The following is a 20,482-nucleotide window of genomic DNA, read 5'->3' on the forward strand; positions in this document are numbered from 1 at the left end:
TAGGCTGTACAAGCATGGTGCTGGCACCTCCTTGGCTTCTGGGGAGGCCTCAGTGAGCTCTTACTCATGGTGAAAGATGAAGTAGGAGAAGGCACATCACATGGTGAAACAAGGAGAAAGAGAGAGTGTGGAGGAGATGCCACATATTACAATGATCAGATTTTGTAAGAATCACTCCCTATTGCTAAGACATCACCAAGGGAATGGTGCTAAACCATTCATGAGAAATCCACCCCCATGATCCAATCACCTCCCACCAGACCCCACCTCCAACACTGAGGATTAAATTTCAACATGAGATTTGGTGGGGACACAGATCCAAACCATATCACTGTTTTTAAATTTTTATTTGAATGTGGATACTAAAGATTTTTTCAGTACATATGTGGCTCACATTATATTTCTATTTCATAGGTGTGCTTTAAAGGCAGACATTACTGAATTAACTGAGGTGTTTTTCATTTAACTGCATAATCTTGTGACACACTTGTTAACTCTATTACCATAAGCATATTATCTTGAAAATATAGATAATAATCACGTACCTCACAAGGTTTTCATGAGAATTAGAAATAATGTGCGAAATTTCTGGCACATGCTATGACCTCTAATCTGCCATTCCAGTATTCAAAAAGCTGAGAACCAAAGTCTTCTTTCCTTTTTTCTTTTCCTTTTTGAATAGATATTTGGAGTGAAACCCCATCTGAAATGCAATGAGGCTATTCATAGCCTCCATTTATTGCTCTTAGGAAGTCTAGTCTTTGTAGCTATCTCAATGTGTTTGATTTTGGGGTACTGCTCCAGCCCCTGCTGGGTATGTTATGCCACACATAGTATATGACCTGTTCACCTTTCTAAAATCTGCACCATTCTGAATTCTGAAACACATCTTGCTCCAAGGGTTCTAGAGAAAGCTTTGTGGACCTGCAGTTGCTTAATAACTGGTAGTAGCTACCATTGTAATTATTATTAGTAGAAGTTCCAGAAAACAACCAGACAAAATAAGGAATTAACACAGGAAGATAATGGAAATGTTTATAGTGAAGCTAGCAGCATCAGCAAAACAAGAAACCCAAGATTCCTCCTATAGTCCTTCCCACCCCACATCCCATTAAGTCATATCAGTTAAGCTGCTTCTCCCTCTCACATTTTCCTAAAACTCTTAGCTTCCCTTCCTTTTCCTTTGTACCTTCCTTTGTTCCTTCCTGTGTGGAATACTAACATATCCCCTCAGCCCATCTCCCCATCTTCAATGTGGAAATCCTTAAACCACACCAGACACCAAAATTAATCCCAGGTAAATTAGTTCAATATAAAGTACAAAATCATTACAAACTAAAATAATATGAAATCTACCCCAAATTCTTTCTAACTATGGAAATAAAAAGAAAAATTACAATGTGAATGCCAACACTTCCAATCACACAAAAATGAAAAAAACTTTCATATAACCAAGTAGAAAAATAAGAGGTAAATAAAATAAAAAGTCTTAGGAAAGAATGGGGAAATATTTGAAGTCAAATGTAATGTCATATGGTTAATGCATTTTCTATATGAAAGCTTACTATACAAGCAGAAAATAAAAAAGTCACTGCTAGATAAAAGGGGAAAGATCATGAAAAAACAATTCACGAGAATAAGTAAAAACAGAAAACAAATGCTAGTAAATCTACAAGAAAGATTTATGGCCTATCCAGTATGGGTAAACCAATATGGATATCCAGTCTATCCACAAGGGCTCAAGAAACAAACTGGTACTTGGGAGGCTGAGGCAGGAGGACTGCTTGAGCCCAGGAGTTTAAGGTTGCAGTGAGCCATGACTGCACCACTACACTCCAGCCTGGGTAACAGAAGACCCTGTCCCTGTCTCCTTAAAAAAAAAACAAACAAACATGGTGACTCACACCTTTAATCCTAGCACTTTGGGAGGCCGAGGTGGGTGGATCACAAGGTCAGGAGTTCAAGACTATCCTGACCAACATGGTGAAACCCCATCTCTACTAAAAACACAAAAATTAGCCGGGTATGGTGATGTGTGCCTGTAATCCCGGCTACTCAGGAGGCTGGGGCAGGAGAATTGCATGAACCCAGGAGGCGGAGGTTGCAGTGAGCTGAGATGGTGCCACTGCACTCCAGCCTAGGTGACAGAGGGAGACTCTATCTCAAAAAACAAACAAAACAACTAAAAAGGAGAAAGTGGAAGAGCCAGATGGCCAAATAGAGCCCTCCAGCGATTGCCCCCTCTGCAGTAACACCAAATTGAACAACTATCCACGTAAGAAAACAACTTCATAGGAACCAAAAATTAGGTGAGCAATCAAAGTATCAAGTTTTAATACTGTATTCAAAGAAAGAGGCACTGAGGAGGGTAGAAAAGACAGTCATCATATGCCTGCACCACCCCTCCCCCAATGCCTGGCAGTGCAGCATGGCAACAAGAGAGAATCTATGTGTTTGGAGGAGGAAGAATGGAGTGATGGTGGGACTCTGCATTGGAACTCAGTGCTGCCCTGTCACAGCAGAAAGCAACGTGGGGCAGAATTTGGCCAGCAACCCCAGAGGAAGCATTTAAATCAGCTCTAGCCTAAGAATTGTCCACCACAGTGGTGGAAACTTGAGTTCCAGCAAGTACCCCCACCACAGACTAAAACACTCTGGTGTCCTAAGTAAATCTGAAAGGCAGTCTAGGCCACAAGGACTGCAATTCCTGGGCAAGTCCTAGAGCTGTGCTTGGCTCAGAACCAGTGGACTTGGGGTACCTGCTACCCAGTGACATACCAGTGACACACCAGCTGGAGTGGCCAAGACAGTGTTTGTATCAACTCTCTCCCAACTCCAGGCAGCACAGCTGGCAGCTCCAAGGGGAGAGGGAAGAGTAAAGAGGACATTGTCTTGCAACTTGGATATCATCTCAACCACAGTAAAAAAAAAAAAGTGCCAAGCAGTGTCTTGAAGGCCTCATTCTAGGCCATAGGTCCTGGACAAGATTTCTAGACCTACCCTGGGCCAGAAGGCAACTCGCTGCCCTAAAGGGAAAAACAGGCCTGGAAGAATTTACCACCTGATGAATTAAGACCTCTTGGGCTTCGAATAAACATCAGTGGTAGCCAGGCAGTGGTAGCCACAGGCCTTGGGCAAGAATGAGTACTACACTGGCTTCGGGTCAGACCCAGCACAGTCCCAGTGTTGGTGGCCATGGGAGTGTTTGTATCATCCCTTCCCCAACTCTAGGCAGCTCAGCACAGAGAGAGAGAGACTCCATTCATTCAGGGAAAGTAAGGGAAAAGAATGACTTCCTGGTAATCTAGGGAATTCTCCTGGATCTTACCAAAGACCACCAAGGCAGTACTTCTGTGAGTCTACAAGAGTCACAGAGTTACTGGCCATGGGGTGACCCCTAATGCAAACATGGCTGCAGTGAACAAAGACACACCCTAGCCCCTTTGAATACATGGAGAGTCTTCTCTGGAAGGACCAGTACAAACAAGCCCAGACTACAAAGATAAGAATAAATACCTAATTCATCAATGACCAGGTACTGACAAACATCCATAAGCATCAAGACCATCCGGGAAAACATGACCTCACCAAATGAACTAAATAAGGCAACAGTGACCAGTTCTGGAGTGACAGAGCTAATGTGACCGTTCAGTCAAGAGAATTCAAAATAGCTATCTTGGCCTGGCATGGTGGAGCATGCCTGTAATCCCAGCACTTTGGGAGGCCAAGGCGGGTGGATCACCTGAGTTCAGGAGTTCGAGACCAGCCTGACCAACATGGTGAAACCCCGTCTCTACTAAAAATAAAAAAAAATTAGCTGGGCATAGTGGGACACACCTGTAATCCCAGCCGCTCGGGAGGCTGAGGCACGAGAATTGCTTGAACCCAGGAGGCGGAGGTTGCAGTGAGCCGAGATCATGCCATCATTGTAGTCCAGCCTGGGGAACAGAGAGAAACTCTGTCTCAAAAAAAAAAAAAAAAAAAAAAAAAAAAAAAAGCTATTTTGAGGAAGCTCAACAAAATCCAAGATAACACAGAGCAGGAATTCAGAATCCTATCAGATAAATTTAAAAAAGACATTGAAATAATTAAAGAGAATCAAGCAGAATTTCTGGAGCTGAAAAATTCAGTTGACAAATTAAAGAATGCATCAGAGTCTCTCAACAGCAGAATTGATCAAGCAGAAGAAATAGTGAGCTTGAAGATGGGCTCTTTGAAAATATAGTCAGAGGAGTCAAAGGGAAGAAGAATAATAAAGCATGCCTACAGGATCTAGTATATAGTCCCAAAAGGGCATATCTAGGAGTTAGTGGCTTAAAGAGAAGGCAGAGAGACTGGGGTAGAAAGTGTATTCAGTGATAGTAACAGAGAACTTTCCAAACCTGGAGAAAGATGTCAAAATTCAAGTACAAGGAGGTTATAGAACACCAAGCAGCTTTAATCCAAAGAAGGCTACCTCAGATAATTTAATAAACTCCCAAATGTCAGGGATAAAGACATGATCCTAAAAGCAGCAAGAGAAAAGAAACAACATAAAACGGAACTCTAATACATCTGGCAGCAGATTGCTCAGTGGAAACCTTATAGGCCAGGAGAGAGAATTATGATATATTTAAAGAGCTGAAGAAAACAAAAACCTTTATCCTGGAATCCAGTGAAAATGCCCTTCAAACAGGAAGGAGAAATAAAGACTTTCCTAGACAAACAAAAGCTGAGAGATTTTGTCAACACCAGACCTCTCCTACAAGAAAGCCTATAGGGAGTTCATCAGTCTGAAAGAAAAGGATGCTAATGACGAATAAAAAATCATCTGAACATACAACATTCACTAGCAATAGTAATTGCACAGATAAATACAAAATATTATAATACTGTAATTGTGATGTGTAAACTACTCATATCTTAAGTAGGAAGACTAAAAGATGGACTGACAAAAAACGGCAACTACAACTCAAGACACACAGTATTAAAATATAAACAATAAAAAGTTTAAAAGCAGAGGAGATGAATTTAAAGTATAGGGTTTTTATTAGTTTTCTCTTTGCTTATTTGTTGGTTTGTTTTTGCAAAGTTAAATTGTCATCAGTTTAAATTAATGGGTTATATTATTTACGAGCCTCATGCTGACCTCAAATAAAAAATATGTAAGAGATACACAAAAAATATAATTCAAGAAATTAAAACATACCATCAGAGGAAATCACTTTCACAAGAAGGAAGACAAGAAGGAAAAAGAAAAGGCCACAAAACAACCAAAACAAATAACAAAATGTCAGTAGTAGGTCTCTACTTATAAATATTAAATGTACATGGACTAAATCTCCAGTCAAAAGCCACAGAGTGGCTGGATGAATTTTTAAAAAGACTCAATGATCTGTTCCCTATAAGAAACATGATTTCCCTATAAAGACACATAGACTAAAAATAAAGGGAGGGGAAAAAAATCCCATGCAAATGAAAACCAAAAAAGAACAGGAGCAGCTATATTTAGATAAAATAGAGCTTAAGACAAAAAGTATGGAAAGATACAAAGAAAGTCATATAATGCTAAAAGGATCAATTCAGCAAAGGGATATAACAATTGTAAATATATACACACCCAACAATGGAGCACCGAGATACATAAAGCAAATATTTTCAGAGCTAAAGAGAGAGACAGACCACAATACAATAATTGTTGGAGACTTAACCACTTCATTTTCAGCATTGCACAAATCATCCAGACAGAAAATCAACAAAGAAACATTGGACCTAATGGACCTAATAGATATTTACAGACAATTTCATCCAATAACTACAGGTTACACATTCTGCTCAGCACATGGATCATTCGCAAGTATAGACCATGAAATATTAGGACACAAGACAAGTCTTAAAAATCCAAAAAAAGCTTGGTGCACTGGCTCACACCTCTAATCCCAGCACTTTGGGAGGCTGAGGCAGGTGGATTGCTTGAGCTCAATAGTCCAAGACCAGCCTGGGCACCATGGTGAAATCCCATCTTTAAAAAAAATGCAAAAATTAGCCAGGCGTGGTGGCACATGCCTGTAGTCCCAGCTACTCAGTAGGCCAAGGTGGGAATATTGCTTGAGCCCAGAAGGTTGAGGCTGCAGTGAGTTGTGATCGCACCACTGTATTCCAGCCTGGGTGACAGAGCAAGACCCTGTCTCAAAAAAAAAAAACAAAAAAAACTTTCAAATTGAAATCATATCAAGTATCTTCTCTGACCACAATGGAACAAAACTAGAAATCAATAACGAGAAGAACTTTGGAAAGTATACCAACACATTGAAATTAAACAATATAATACTGAATGACCAGTGGGTCAATGAAGAAATCTCTTTTTTTTTTTTTTTTTTTTTTTTTTGAGACAGAGTTTCGCTCTTGTTGTCCAGGCTGGAGTGCAATGGCGCGATCTTGGCTCACTGCAACCTCTGCCTCCCGGGTTCAAGCGATTCTCCTGCCTCAGCCTCCCGAGTAGCTGGGATTACAGCCATCCACCACCATGCCTGGCTAATTTCTTGTATTTTTAGTAGAGACAGGGTTTCACCATGGTGGCCAGGCTGGTTTCGAACTCCTGACCTCAGGTGATCCGCCCACCTCGGCCTCCCAAAGTGCTGGGATTATAGGCGTGAGCCACCACCCCTGGCCTGAAGAAATTTCTTAATTAAAATTTAAAAATTCCTCCAAACAAATGATAATGAAAACACAACATATGAAAACATGCTGCAACCTATGGGATACAGCAAAAGCAGTATGAAGAGAGTTTGTAACAATAAACGCCTACACCAAAAAAGTAAAAAACTTCAAATAACCTAATGATGCATCTTAAAGAACTAGAAAACCAAGAGCAAACCAAACCCCCAATTCGCAGAAAAAAAGAAATAGTAAGGATCAGAGCAGAAAGAAATGAAATTTAAATTAAAAAACCACAAAAGAGGCTGGGCACGGTGGCTCACACCTGTAATCCCAGCATTTTGGGAAGCCAAGGTGGGCGGATCACCTGAGGTCAGGAGTTCAAGACCAGCCTGACCAACATGGTGAAACCCCATCTCTACTAAAAATACAAAAATTAGCCAGGCATGGTGGCGGACGCTTGTAATCCCAGCTACTCAGGAGGCTGAGGCAGGAGAATTGCATGAACATGGCAGTGGAGGTTGCAGTGAGCCGAGATCGTGCCACTGCACTCCAGCCTAGGTGACAGAGCAAGACTCTGTCTCAAAAAAAAAAAAAAAAAAAAACCCACAAAAGATCAACAAAATGAAATTTTTTCAAAAACATAAACAGAATTGACAAACTTTTAATCAGATTAAGAAAAAAAGAGATAAGACCAGAGATGCAAAAGGAATGACTGCAACTGATACTACAGATACTCAAAGGATCATTAGAGACTACTATGAGCAACCTAGGCCAATACATTAGAAAACCTAGAAGAAATGGATAAATTCCTAGACACATACAACCTACCAAGACTGAATCATGAAGACATCCAAAACCTGAACAGCAATAACAAACAATGAGATTGAAGCTGTAATAAAGTTTCCCAGCAAAGAAACACCCAGGACCTGACAGCTTCACTGCTGAGTTTTACCAAATACTTAAAAAAACCTAATACCAATCCTACTCAAACTATTCCAAAAAATAGAGGAGGACAGAATACTTCCAAACTCATTCTACAAGGCCAGTATTACCGTGATATCAAAACCCAAGGACACACCAAAAAAAGAGCTTAATATTAATTCAAGAATCCTCAACAAAATACTAGCAAACTGAATTCAACACATTAAACAGATCATTCATCATGAACAAGAACGATTAATCCCAGGAATGCATGGATGCTTTGATATATGCAAATCAATGATATATATAAACAGAATGAAGGACAAAAAACATATGATCACTTCAGTTGACGCTGAAAAGCATTTGATAAAATTTAACATCCCTTCATGACGCGATCCCTCAAAAAACTGGTTATAGAGGAACATTCCTCAACACAATAAAAGCCATATATGACAGACCAATGGCTAGTATAATACTGAATGGAAAAAAAACCTGAAAGCCTTTCCTCTAACATCAGGAAAATAAAAAGAATGCCCACTTTCACAACTATTATTCTACATTCAACATAGCACTGGAAGTCCTAGCTAGAGCAATCAGAGAAGAGAAAGAAATAAAAGGCATCCAAGTGGGAAAGGAAGACGTCAAATTATTCTTCTTTGCAGATGATATGATCTTTTAGTTGGAAAATCATAAAAAATCCACCTAGAAACTATTACAACTGATAAATTTAGTAAAGTTGCAGGATACAAAATCAACATATAAAAATCCAGCAGCATTTCTATATGCCAACAGTGAGCAATCTGAAAAAGAAATCAAGTAATCCCATTTGCAATAGCTACAAATAAAATAAAATACCTAGGAACAAACTTAACAAACACAGTGAAATTACAATGAAAACTACAAAACCTGATGCAAGAAATTGATGAGGACACAAAAATATGGAAAGATAGTCCATGCTCATGGATTTGAAGAATAATTATTACTAAAATGCCCATACTACCCAAATTAATCTACAGATTCAATGCAATCCCTATCAAAATATCAGAGACATTCCTCATAGAAATAGAAAAAGTAATCCTAAAATTTATATGGAACCACAAAAGACCCAGAATAGCTAAAGCCATCCTGAGCAAAAAGAATAAAACTGTAGGAATCATATTACCTAAGTTCAAATTATACTACAGAGCTATAGTAATCAAAACAGCTTGGTACTGAGATAAAAACAGACACACAGACCAATGGAATGGAATAGAGAACCCAGAAATAAATCCATACATCTACAGTGAATTCATTTTCAACAAAGATGTTACAAATACATATTGGGGAAGGGACAGTCTCTTCAATAAATTGTGCTGGAAAAACTGGATATCCACATGCAGAAGACACTAGACTCCAATCTCTTGCCATATGCAAAAATCAAATAAAAATGGATTAAAGACAAATCTAAGACCTAAAACAATCAAACTACTAAATCAAAACACGGGCAAAAGTCTCCAGGACATTGGTCTGGGCAAATATTTCTTGAGTAATACCCCACAAACACAGGCAATGAAACTAAAAATGGACTAATAGAATCATATCAAGTTAAAAAGCTTGGGCACAGCACAGGAAACAATCAACAAAGTGAAGAGACAATCTACCGAATGGGAGAAAATATTTGCAAACTACCCATCTGACAAGGGATTGATAACCATAGAATACATAAGGAGCTCAAACAACTATATAGGAAAAAAATGTAATAATCCAATTTAAAAATGGGCAAAAGATCTGATAGACATTTCTCAAAAGAAGACATACATACACATGGCAAACAGGCATATGAGAAAGTGCTCAACATCACTGATCATCAGAAAAATGCAAATCAAAACTACACGGTATCATCTCACCCCAGTTAAAATGACTTTTATCCCAAAGCAGGCAAAACAAATGCTGGTGAGGATATGGAGAAAGGGGAACCCTCGTACACTGTGGGAATGTAAATTAGTACAGTCACTACTGAGAACAGTATGGGGGGGTTCCTCAAAAACTAAAAATAGAACTAATATATGATTCAGCAATCCTACTGCTTGGTATATACCCCCCCAAAAAATAAATTAGTATATAAAAAAGATCTCTGCATTTCCATGTTTATTACAGCACTACTCACAATAGCCACATGACCATCAACAGTCATGCAGTAGTATTTAGCCATAAAAAAGGATGAGATCCTGTAATCTGCAACAACATGGATACAACTGGAAAACCTTATTTTAAGGGAAATAAGCCAGACACAGACAACCTTCACATGTTCTCACTCATTTGTGGGAGCTAAAAATCAAAACAATTGAACTCATGGATATAAGAGAGTAGAAGGATGGTTACCAGAGGCTGGGAAGGGTAGCAGAAAAAAGGAGATGGTTAGTGGGTACAAAAATACAGTTAAGATGCAATAAATACAATCTACTATTTGATAGCACAACTGGGTGAATACAGTCAGCAATACTTTGTTGTACATTTTAGAATAACTGAGAGAGTACAATAGGAATGTTTGTAACACAATAATAAAAGCTTGAGGTGATAGATACCTCACATACCCTGATGTGATTCTTACACATTATATGCCTGTATCGAAATATCCTATGTACCCTGTAAATATTAATATATACACCTCTATATCCCGTAAAAATTAAAGAGAAAAAAATTTTAAAAGGTGAACTGCCAAGGCTTCAAACCTTCTACTGCATCTCCCGGACAGGAGATCCTGGGCAAGTTATTTAACATTTCTAAGACTCAAACCCTCATCTTGTCACTTGGGAATGACAGAGATTTCTACAAGTGTTGTGAGGACTAAATGAAATGCTGAACTTACAGGCTTTAGCACAGAATCTGCACAAAGTAAGTTCTCAATAAATGCTGACTGCTATTAATTCATTTTACTAAATAAAGAGAAACATTTTAATGGCAATATCCAATACTAGTGAGTATGAAAAATCAAACCCTGTTGCTATTGATGGTGCTGATTTGATAATTCTCCTTTTTAAGTTGTAGTCATGGTTATGATTTATTACAGCAAAAGGATTCAAAGCAAAGTGTGCAAAGGGAAATGGGGCAGACTCTAGAGGAAACTGGTCACAGCTTTCAGGAGCTGTGTCCCTGTGCAGTCACACAGGCTGCACTTCATTCCTCCTGCAACAAATTGCGACAACACACCCACAATTTGTGAAATTTCACAATTGTGAGACCTCGCAATTGTGAGAAATGTTGTCTTCTAGATAAAGACCTAGTGCCTAGGGTTTTTTACTGGGGGCTGGTGATATGACAATTCTTCTGCAAAGTAATTCAGAAGTATCTAGAGCTCTCCCTCTGTGACTCAGTACCATAGAAAACAGGCAAAAACAGTTAATGCAGATACGCTGATGTTAATAATAATAAATTAGAATCTAAATGGAAAATAGGACATGAGAGACTAGTAACATAGAACATTTCTACTAAAACAAAATGTGAAAAAAGCAGAAATATATAAACCTTATAACGATGAAATCCAATTTCATTAAATAAACAAGTAATCTGTGATAACTCTATGTATAAACTGTTTTTGTCTTTTCCTTTTTCTAAACTTTGTTATATGACTAAATTTCTTCTAAACTTAAAAACAGTATTTTAATAAAGGATATTTCTTCATGTTGAAATTAAGATGTAAAATAATGCATAACTGTCTTCTTTTTGCACTGTGCTTCCATCTGGCTTCTCATTACACACCCTCAGAACCTGGACGTCACCAAAGCCAGACGCTCGAGGTGGTGCCGTTTTCTCCCAGCCTACGCCAAAATGTTGATCCCTAGCTCCTAGATGACGCATCCCATCTAAGCAGAAACTCAATGAATGCTAAAGAAACAAACATACAAAATATATAATGCGGCCAACCAAAGAGGAACCTATTTGTCAATGAATCCTTGAAAAGTAGCTGAAAAGAACACTTGGAGAAAAGAGTTAAAAAATATTTTTAAAAGAATCACAAAAATCATGCAGATTTGAATGTTATCGTAAGTATTAACAAAGAGGGCAGTGTACACCTTCTCTGAAAGGAAATACGAAAGCAGAGATGCAGGGGGACAGGTGGGCATAAGGGTGTGGAGAGCTGAGCTTCTGGAAACAGGCAGAGGCTGTTTGGCCCTCTGAAGAGGGTCTGGGCCTCAAACCCTCCTCTGCTGCTCCTTCCTAGCTGGGTGACCTTGGGCAAGTCAACAAACCTCTCTGGGCCTGTTTGCTTATCTATAAAGTAGGGGTAATAACAGCACCCACCTTACGGGGTTGTTGGGAGGAAGACCCTGAACTTAGAAGAGTGCTTGATACCTAGTAAGGGCTTACTAAATGTTGCTTTTTCTCCCTCTAGGACTCATACTGAAGAGACTTGAATTCTCTGTACAGGCCTGGAGCCTTTCAGTGGGAGATGCACACAAATAATCTCTTAAAGAGATTGCCCCCTCACAATCACATGAGCTCTTATGCAGAACACCTGCCTCTATGCTGCAATAGATTGAACGTTTGTGTCTCCCCAAATGCCTATGTTGAAATTTTACCATCTAAGGTAATGGTATTAGGAGGTGGGGCCTTTGGGAGGTGTTTAAATCACGAAGGTGGAGCCCTCATGAATGAGATATCATCTATAATCACCTACAATCTCTCTCCCAGAGAGCTCCCTCACTCCTTCCTCCATGTGCAGACACAGCAAGAAGGTGCCACCTATGAACCAGGAAGCAGTCCTCACCAGACACCGAATCTGCTCATGCATTGATCTTGGACTTCTCAGCCTCCAGAACTGTGAGAAGTAGATTTCTGGTGTTTATAAGTCACCTAATATATGGCATTCTGTTATAGCAGCCCCAGTAGACTGAGACATATGCCTTGGTTCTCTGTCACTCACCAGGAGCCCGGCGTCTTCTTACTGGCTCTACCATCCAGGGTGCTTTCCCTTTCTCCAATAAGGTGATCACATTTGGTCTCCGAAAGGAAAGACCTGTACGTGGAACAAACATGGGAAATGATCATAAATGTGGGCACCACAGAAGTCAGAGCCACGCTCTGCATCAACAGGAATGCAGGTTTAGTAGCATGAAGGGAGCACAGAGGATGTGAAGGGCAGCTGGAGAATGGGGAGTGTGATATTGTGATTTATAAGAAGAAATATGTATTTGCTTTTCATCCCTGTTTCCTGGCACACAGCTCCTTAAACCCTGGGAATCTCCTGCATATGTGTCTTTTGTATGTTAATGAGAAGACTGTGACTGGGGGCTCCTGGACAGCCTTCAGATGGGGGCTGGTTGCCGATCATGTGATTAGAGGATTGGAACTTTCAGCCCCATCTCCTGACCTCTGGGGAGGGGTCAGAGGCTGGAGGTTGAGCCAATCACTAATGGCCAATGATTTAATCAACCTTGCCTACCTGAAGCCTCCTTAAAAACTCCAGTGGACTGGGTTTGGAGAGCCTCAGGGTTGCTGACCACGTGGAAGGTGGTGCAGTAGAGGGTGCATGCTCTGTGTCCCTCCCCTCATAACTTGCCCTCTGCATCTCTTGCATCTGGCTGTTCAACTGCATCCTCTGTAATATCTTTTACACTGAGTTGGTAAGCATAAGTAAAGCGCCTCCCTGAGTTCTGAAAGCTACTCTAGCAAATGACTGAACTTGAGGAGAGGGTCATGGGAATCCGCTAATTTAGAGCTGGTCAGTTGGAAGGCCTGGACATGCAACTGGCCTCTGAAGTAGGGGACAGTCCTGTGGGACTGGGCTCTTACCCTGTGGGATCTGACACTATCTCCAGGTAGACAGTGTCAGAATTGAATTGGAGGACACCCAGCTGGAGTGTGCTGGAGAACTGTTTGGTGTGTGTGGGAAAACCTCCAAACATCTGGTGTTAGAGTGTGCGGTGTTGAATTTGGTTGTTTAAATCTCACATGGAAAGGCAGGAATCTAAATTATAGCCAGTAGAGTTGTTAAATTTTAATTCGACAAAGCAAACTATTTTCCTGAGAATTGAGTCAGAAACTCCTGAGGCTGGTTATGAAGTTACTGTCTTTCTGCTCCAGACCCTCACCCTTCTATTATCTGTTTTGTGGTGCCAGGGCAGGGGCCTTGCTGTCTTCACTTCTGCTTCACCGGCTGCTTCCTGTCAACATCCACCAATAGGGGCTTTGTTGGTTTCTATGTCTGGCTTTTTTAGTTCTGTACTCCCAGAACCAGTTTCATCTGGCTCCTTAGAAGTATAAACAAACCAGGCAGCACACTGCCCCCTCCTTCAGAAGTTCTGAGTCCCAGATCCGAGGGGACCTTCCTTGAAGCCCTAAAAACCCCAAAGTCTTCCCTTTGTCTCTCCAACCCCAGGAATGGTGGCAGCATCCTGCAATTACTGTCTCTGTGTTAAATCAATGTCCACTATTCACCTTTCAACAACACCTCTTAAATCAATTCCTTAAATTCTATCAAAAGAGGGCTGAGTGCGGTGGCTCATGCCTGTAATCCCAGCACTTTGGGAGGCCGAGGTGGGCAGATCACGAGGTCAGGAGATCGAGACCATCCTGGCTAATACGGGGAAACCCCGTCTCTACTAAAATACAAAAAATCAGCTGGGTGTGATGGAGCGTGCCTGTAATCCCAGCTACTCGGGAGACTGAGGCAGAGGAATCCCTTGAACCCGGGAGGCGGAGGTTGCAGTGAGCTGAGATCGCGCCACTGCACTCCAGCCTGGCGAAACAGCAAGACTCTGTATCAAAAAAAAAAAAAATTTATACCAAAAGAATTCAAGAGTTACCTACAGAGTTTCCATAAGACCCAGCAATTCTACCCCTAGGTATATGCCCCAGAGAAATGAAAACATACATCCACACAAAAAATTTGTATATGTTCATAGCAGCATATCAAAATAACAAGAGTGAAAACAACCCAAATGCCCATCTATTAACTGATGAATGGATAAACAAAATGTGGTCTATCCATACCATACATATTCTTTGGCAATGAAAAGAAATGAGGTATTGGCACATGCTACAACGTGATGAACCTCAAAAACATTAGAAATCAAAGAAGCCACATATTTATGATTTCATATGTATGAAAGGCCCAGAGCAGGCATAACCAGAGAGATAGAAAGTGGACTAGTAGTTGCTGAACCTCGGGGGATAAGTGGCCAGGGGAGACAAAGAGTGACTGCTTATGGGTACTGGGTTTTTGGGTGGAAATAATGAAAATATAATTGATTGTGGTGATGGATGCATAACTCTGAATACACTATTATAAAAACCATTTAATTGTGTACTTTTTATGGTTGAATTGTATAGTATGTGAATTATATCTCAATATATTAAGCTCTTTTAAAAAAGAAACTGCAGTGGCTTCCATTTTCCTGACTAGACCCAGAGTGATGCATGTCCCTCAATACGCTGGTTCTGGATTGTGGAGCAAGAAGAGCCTTACCAAGCGAGACCAGGTTCCGGTAATTCTCCAACATGACATCTTCATACAAATCCTTCTGAATGGGGCTCAGCCATTCCCACTCCTCCTGGGAGAAGTAGATGGCTAAGTCCCCAAATGTTATAGGTGCCTGAAATGAAAAATCAAATGTCTATTCACCATGGACTTGTGCTTCCACACGGCTGGAGGAAACGGTGCACACATCTTAAACATGGGAGACACAAGGTACCAAGAATCATTCAGGAAGCATTCAGGGTTCTGAGGCCAAAAGGGGCAGGTGTATTAAATAAGTTAAATAAAATACAATATAAGACATAGCTGTTATTAAAATTATGTTGCATTAAGAACACGTGGCAACCTGGATCTACCAGGCATTTACAAAGTCAAGGCATTCTTCTAAGCACCTGACTGTACTGGCTCACTTAGTGCTCATGTGCATCAGTGATAGAGGCACTGTCAGCGGAATCACAGTATGTTACAGATGAGGAAACTGAGGCCCAGAGAGATGAGAAAACTTACTGCAGGTCTCACAGCTAGTAAATGGAGAAGCTAGTGTTCAGCCCAGACAGCTCCCGATTTAATCTCCTAACCACTTGCTCTCCAAGAAACATGTGAATATGTTACACATGACAAAAGGTTCTTTGAGGGTATAATCAAGGTTACTGATCACTTGACCTTGGCAGATTATCTTGGACTTGACCTGGCCAGTTGGTTATTGGTTTTTGCTGTATTGAAGATGAAAAATGAGGGTCAGGTGGAAAGTGTAGGAAGGAACTGAATCTGGCCAATAACCAGCAAGTCTGGAAGAGGACCTGAGCCCCAAATGAGAACACAGCCGGCTGACACCTTGATTTCAGCCCTGTGAACTCCAAAGCAGATAACCCAGCTAAACCATGTTGTGCCTGGACGCCAACCACAAAACTGCATGATAATAAACACGTGCTGTTTTGAGCTGCCAAGTTTGCAGCTAATCTGTTACAGCAGCAAGGGGCAACTAATACACCCAACTGAAAGCAAACACGCTTGTTATGGGAAACTGCATTTGAGATGCCTGTTGTAAAAACCACTCAATGAGTGACAGTCGTGGAGCATGCTGACCACAGGAGGCTACACATACAACCTCACTGCCTGCACCAGTGCAGTCAATGGAATAGCAGGGCTATGTGGTGCCTTTTAGTCTTGGGACCTTAGTTAAAGAGATTTCCTCCATGTAAATATGGGTTTTACAAGGAGAAACAAAACCACACAACAAGACTAACTCCAGAGCACATGTCAAGTCCCCTCTGCTACTGCAGGCCCCACCTGGGCATTCATCAAATCTCCATGCTGAGAAATCACAGTGGCTCTCATCTTCCTCCACGGAGGACATTTCTCCTGGGGAGGGCATTTCTCCTGGCACTGGCAAAGCCCCTGGGAATGCTGAACAAACAGGCCAGTGGCCATGTGCACACTGGGAATGGAGAGAGGCTCGCTGGGCAGTTTCCTGGCTGCTGGGCCCTTCTCAGGTTCTCATCCCCCATGGCAACGGGAGAAAACCAAGGACTAGGTGTTGGATGGATCTCCAACAGGCAACAAGTCTCCATGGAAGGAAAGCAAATGGTCCACATCTCACAAGACACAATGGGGTGTTCCGGAAGGAAGAGGAATTGCCACTTACCTTGGATTTGGATTTCCCCCGTGCAGAAGGCATCCTTTCCTCCCCCTTTAGAGTCCACACTGAGAGATGGGCACAGAGCTGGTAAGGCAGGGCTGTGGGGAGAAGACAGGTCATGAGGCCAACTGGGCCTTTTGGGCAGTGCCAGAGTCCACAGGCCCCTACCTAACCTGGAGACACACACACACACGACACACATGCACACATATGCACGTGCACACACACACACAGATGTCAGAACACCTGGCGCATTCCTGTCGCCCCTCACCTGCTCACGGTCAGGGAAGGGCACGGCCAACCCTTTTTGTGCCTAAGATCATAGCAGGTTCTTGGTCAGGAGGCAAATAAGGACTGTACAGACCTCTGGCCATCCATCTGACAAGTATTTACTGAGCACCTACTGGGTGTCCAGCTGTCCCAGGTACTGGGGAGAGAGCACTGAGTTAAGAGTGGAAGAGTGCCGGCTCCCAAGCACCTTACATTCCAGTAGGGAAAGCAAGTCCACATAAAGCACAATGATGGTCATGGTCATTGCTATGAAGAATAAACAGGCCAGGGCAGGGGTTAGAGTCGTGGAACGGTCAGGGAAGGTGTCTCTGAGGAGGTCACATTGAGCTGAGGTCTAAATAGGAGAGCATGAGCCATGTGGGTGCTAGGGGACGAGCATTCCAGGTAGAGGCACAGCAGGTGCCAGCGTCGTGGGCGGGCGCAGGCTAGGTGTGAGGAGAGCAAGGTCTGTGTACTGAGGCAGAGTGAGTGCGGCGGGGAGGGTGGGCTAAGGCAGAAGGGGCCGGATCATGAAGGGGGTGCTGAGCAGCTGGGATTTGATCTCAAGTGTGACATCACTGGGCGAGGAGGGGGAGCTGAGCAGGGGAGTGACACCATCAGACAACATTTAACAAAAATTTGTGGCATGTCTATATGGTGGGTAAACTGTGTGTTAGAAGAGGGAGCAGGAGTGAGGACAGGACTCACTAGGTAGCTTTGCAGAAATCCGGGGAAGATGTTGGTGGCATGACTAGGGTGGGTGGAGTGGAGGAAGGAAGATGTGGTCAGATCGCCTCCTCAAGAGGGCCCCTCTATCCACCCATCTCAAAGAATCTCTGCCCTGTATCAGTCTACACCTATGCTGTCCAGTGTGAATGCCACTAGCCACATATGAAAACTGAGCACGGGAAATAAGGCTAGCGGAACTGAGGAACTCATTTTCTTCCCTTTTTCTTTCTTTTGAGACAGGGTCTTGCTGTGTTGCCCAGGCGGGAATACAGTGGTGTGATCTTGGCTCACTGCAGCCTCAACCTCCCCGGCTCAAGCGATCCTCCCACCTCAGCCTTCCAAGTAGCTGGGACCACAGGCACCCGCCACCACACTCAGCTAATTTTTATATTTTTCAGAGACAGAGTTTTGCCATGTTGCCCAGGCTGGTCTCAAACTCCTGGGCTCAAGCAATCAGCCCGCCTAGGCCTTCCAAAGTGCTGGGATTACAGACATGAGCAACTGTGCCCAGCCTGGAACTCATTTTCATTCCAATCTATTCACTATTAAAACAATAATAAAATAAAATTTAAAATTATTGCTAAAATTATTAAAATTTACTGTAAATTTAAAATGAAAAACTGATACTCAATTTGGTTACCGTAAAACTTTAAAGTATGTCTGGAACAACTTGGGTATGTGACTCTGCTTTTCCAAAGGTTTTATGAAATTAAGTACAGATCAGGTATCTCCACTGAAAATTAAGGGTCTAGATGGACCGTGTGTATAAAATTTGTATCAGATTTCAAAGACTCAGTATGAAAAAATGTAAACTATCAGTATGAAAAAATAACTATTTCATTGATAACTGTTTATATTGGCTACATGTTGAAATGTTAATATTTTGATATAGTCAGTTAAATGTTATTAAAATTAACTTTAATGGGCCAGGCACAGTGGCTCATGCCTGCAGTCCCAATGCTTTGAGGCTGATGCAGGAGGATCACCTGAGCCTAAGAGTTTGAGAGCAACCTGAGCAATGCAGTGAGACCCTGTCTCTATAAAACATTAAAAAATTAGCTGAGTGTGGTGGTGTGTGCCTGTAGTCCTAGCTACTTGGGAGGCTGAGATGGGAGGATTGCTTGAGCCTGGGAGGCAGAGGTTGAGGTGGGCCAAGATCATGCCACTGCAGTCCAGCCTGGGTAGCAGAGTGAGACCCTGTCTCAAAAACAAAGCAAAACAAAACAAAATTAACTTTAATGATAAATGTGTTGCTTTTTACCCTTTTCAATGTAGCCTCTGGAAAATGTAAAATTATCAGCCTCACATCATGTTTCTGTGGGGCAGTGCTGCCACATGCTCTCTTATTGTATTGCCCCATTTTCCACATAGCACTTACCGCTTTCTGAAAACAGCTTGTTTATGTGGGTGTTTATGTGGGTAGTACCTCCCCACTCCCTAAACACACACAATGATCTAGGCTGGAAAGCAGAGACTTTGTTTTGTTCACCGCTCTACTCCCAGGGCTGAGAACCTACCTAGCACAGAGCAGGTGCTCAATAAACACTTGTTGACTAACTCAACCAAATCCTCAGTGTGCTGAAACCCCATCCCAGAGACACAGTTCTGCTGCAGCCATTCCCTGGCCCTCCACATTTGTCTTTGGAGAGGACAGAAATGGGGACATACTTTTCACTTCCCTTACTGTGGAAAGCTTGACATCTTGAGAAAATGATACAACGAATGCCTAATTACTCTTCACCAAATGTTAACATTTTTCCTACCCTTTTTTATAAAAAGGCAGTTGTCTGAAAGTTGTAGAATGACAGTTCATCCCTAAATGTTCCAGCACACGCCTCCAAAGAATGCCATCGTCATACCCTGCTGCCAACAACAGCAGAAATATCCCCAAAAGCTTTTTGTGACTTTGTAATGAAAAAAGTACAGCAGGATACAGCCTGGAAAATGGAAATAATGGATGTTCCCTCTACAGATGTTTGTTTCGTCCCCGTAGGGGTGGAGGTAGAAGAAGATAAATAAATCCAAGGCCATCAGGCTTGAGTTCAGAGTTAGGTAACGGATATGTTTTGATACAAAACATGGATCCTAAGACGGCCTTGTCCTATTTAAGAGAAGCTAGGCAGAAGAATGCTTGGATTATTACATTTCTCTCTTTGTAGGATGAAGTTGTAGTAAGAATATGAATACTAAGATGAATTATTAACAAGATGAATAAATGTTCCACGTGCTAAGCAACACTGAGGATTATCATTTCAATTCTCACATCTGGTGGCAAGTCCAGTTCTGACGCCGTTTTCCAGATGGGAAGGTGGAAGCACAGAGAGGAAGGAATCACTTGCCCAACATCATAAGGTAGACCAGTGGCAGAGCCAGGGTTCAAACCTAGACATTTGCCCCAAATGCCTGGCTCTTAACCATACTGTGTGGCACCCTCCCCTCTGCCCATGTCAGAGGAAACAAGCTGAGCAGAGAAGACCAGCAGGGCAGGCTTAAGGCTGCTCTCCCAAGAGGCCTGTGTGCAGGGTCAGCCCCAGGCTGGCATCTAAGGACCTGGCTGGGAGACCATTCCCTACATGGATATAAAACTTTTCCTGACTGTTAAGAATACCTTCAGCTTCACTGTGTTGTGCAGGGAGCATACAATTTACGTCTTATGTTGAACCCCTGCTTTCCTCCTGGGAGTCTGCAATTTTGTTATCTGCCAACCAGAGGATGCCGACGTAACCAGCTCACAATAACAAATGTGGACACTGAGTCTCTAATGGGCATGCTGTGTAGACAGCACCTCGCATGTGTTGTTCTAACTCGTTACTAAGGGAATTAGTATG

The 20,482-nt window shown here is 42.0% G+C and overlaps 1 protein-coding gene across 6 annotated transcripts in view; it reads right to left on the reverse strand.

Moving 5' to 3' along the window:
* ZNF667 (zinc finger protein 667) overlaps window positions 1-20,482 on the reverse strand; it is a 37,766-nt gene that overhangs the window by 4,995 nt on the left and 12,289 nt on the right. For all 6 annotated transcript variants that reach the window (XM_524410.9, XM_063802291.1, XM_009436480.5 and 3 more), the window contains 3 exons: window positions 16,662-16,753; window positions 15,008-15,134; window positions 12,464-12,556 (listed from right to left, as the gene is read on the reverse strand). In XM_524410.9, coding sequence (XP_524410.2) covers window positions 12,464-12,556; window positions 15,008-15,134; window positions 16,662-16,694 — 253 coding nt within the window. In that variant the 5' untranslated portion in view covers window positions 16,695-16,753. The remainder of the gene's footprint in view (window positions 1-12,463; window positions 12,557-15,007; window positions 15,135-16,661; window positions 16,754-20,482) is intronic.

The sequence above is a fragment of the Pan troglodytes genome, chromosome 20 (assembly GCF_028858775.2).
Source record: "Pan troglodytes isolate AG18354 chromosome 20, NHGRI_mPanTro3-v2.0_pri, whole genome shotgun sequence".
Classification (NCBI taxonomy): Eukaryota; Metazoa; Chordata; class Mammalia; order Primates; family Hominidae; genus Pan; species Pan troglodytes.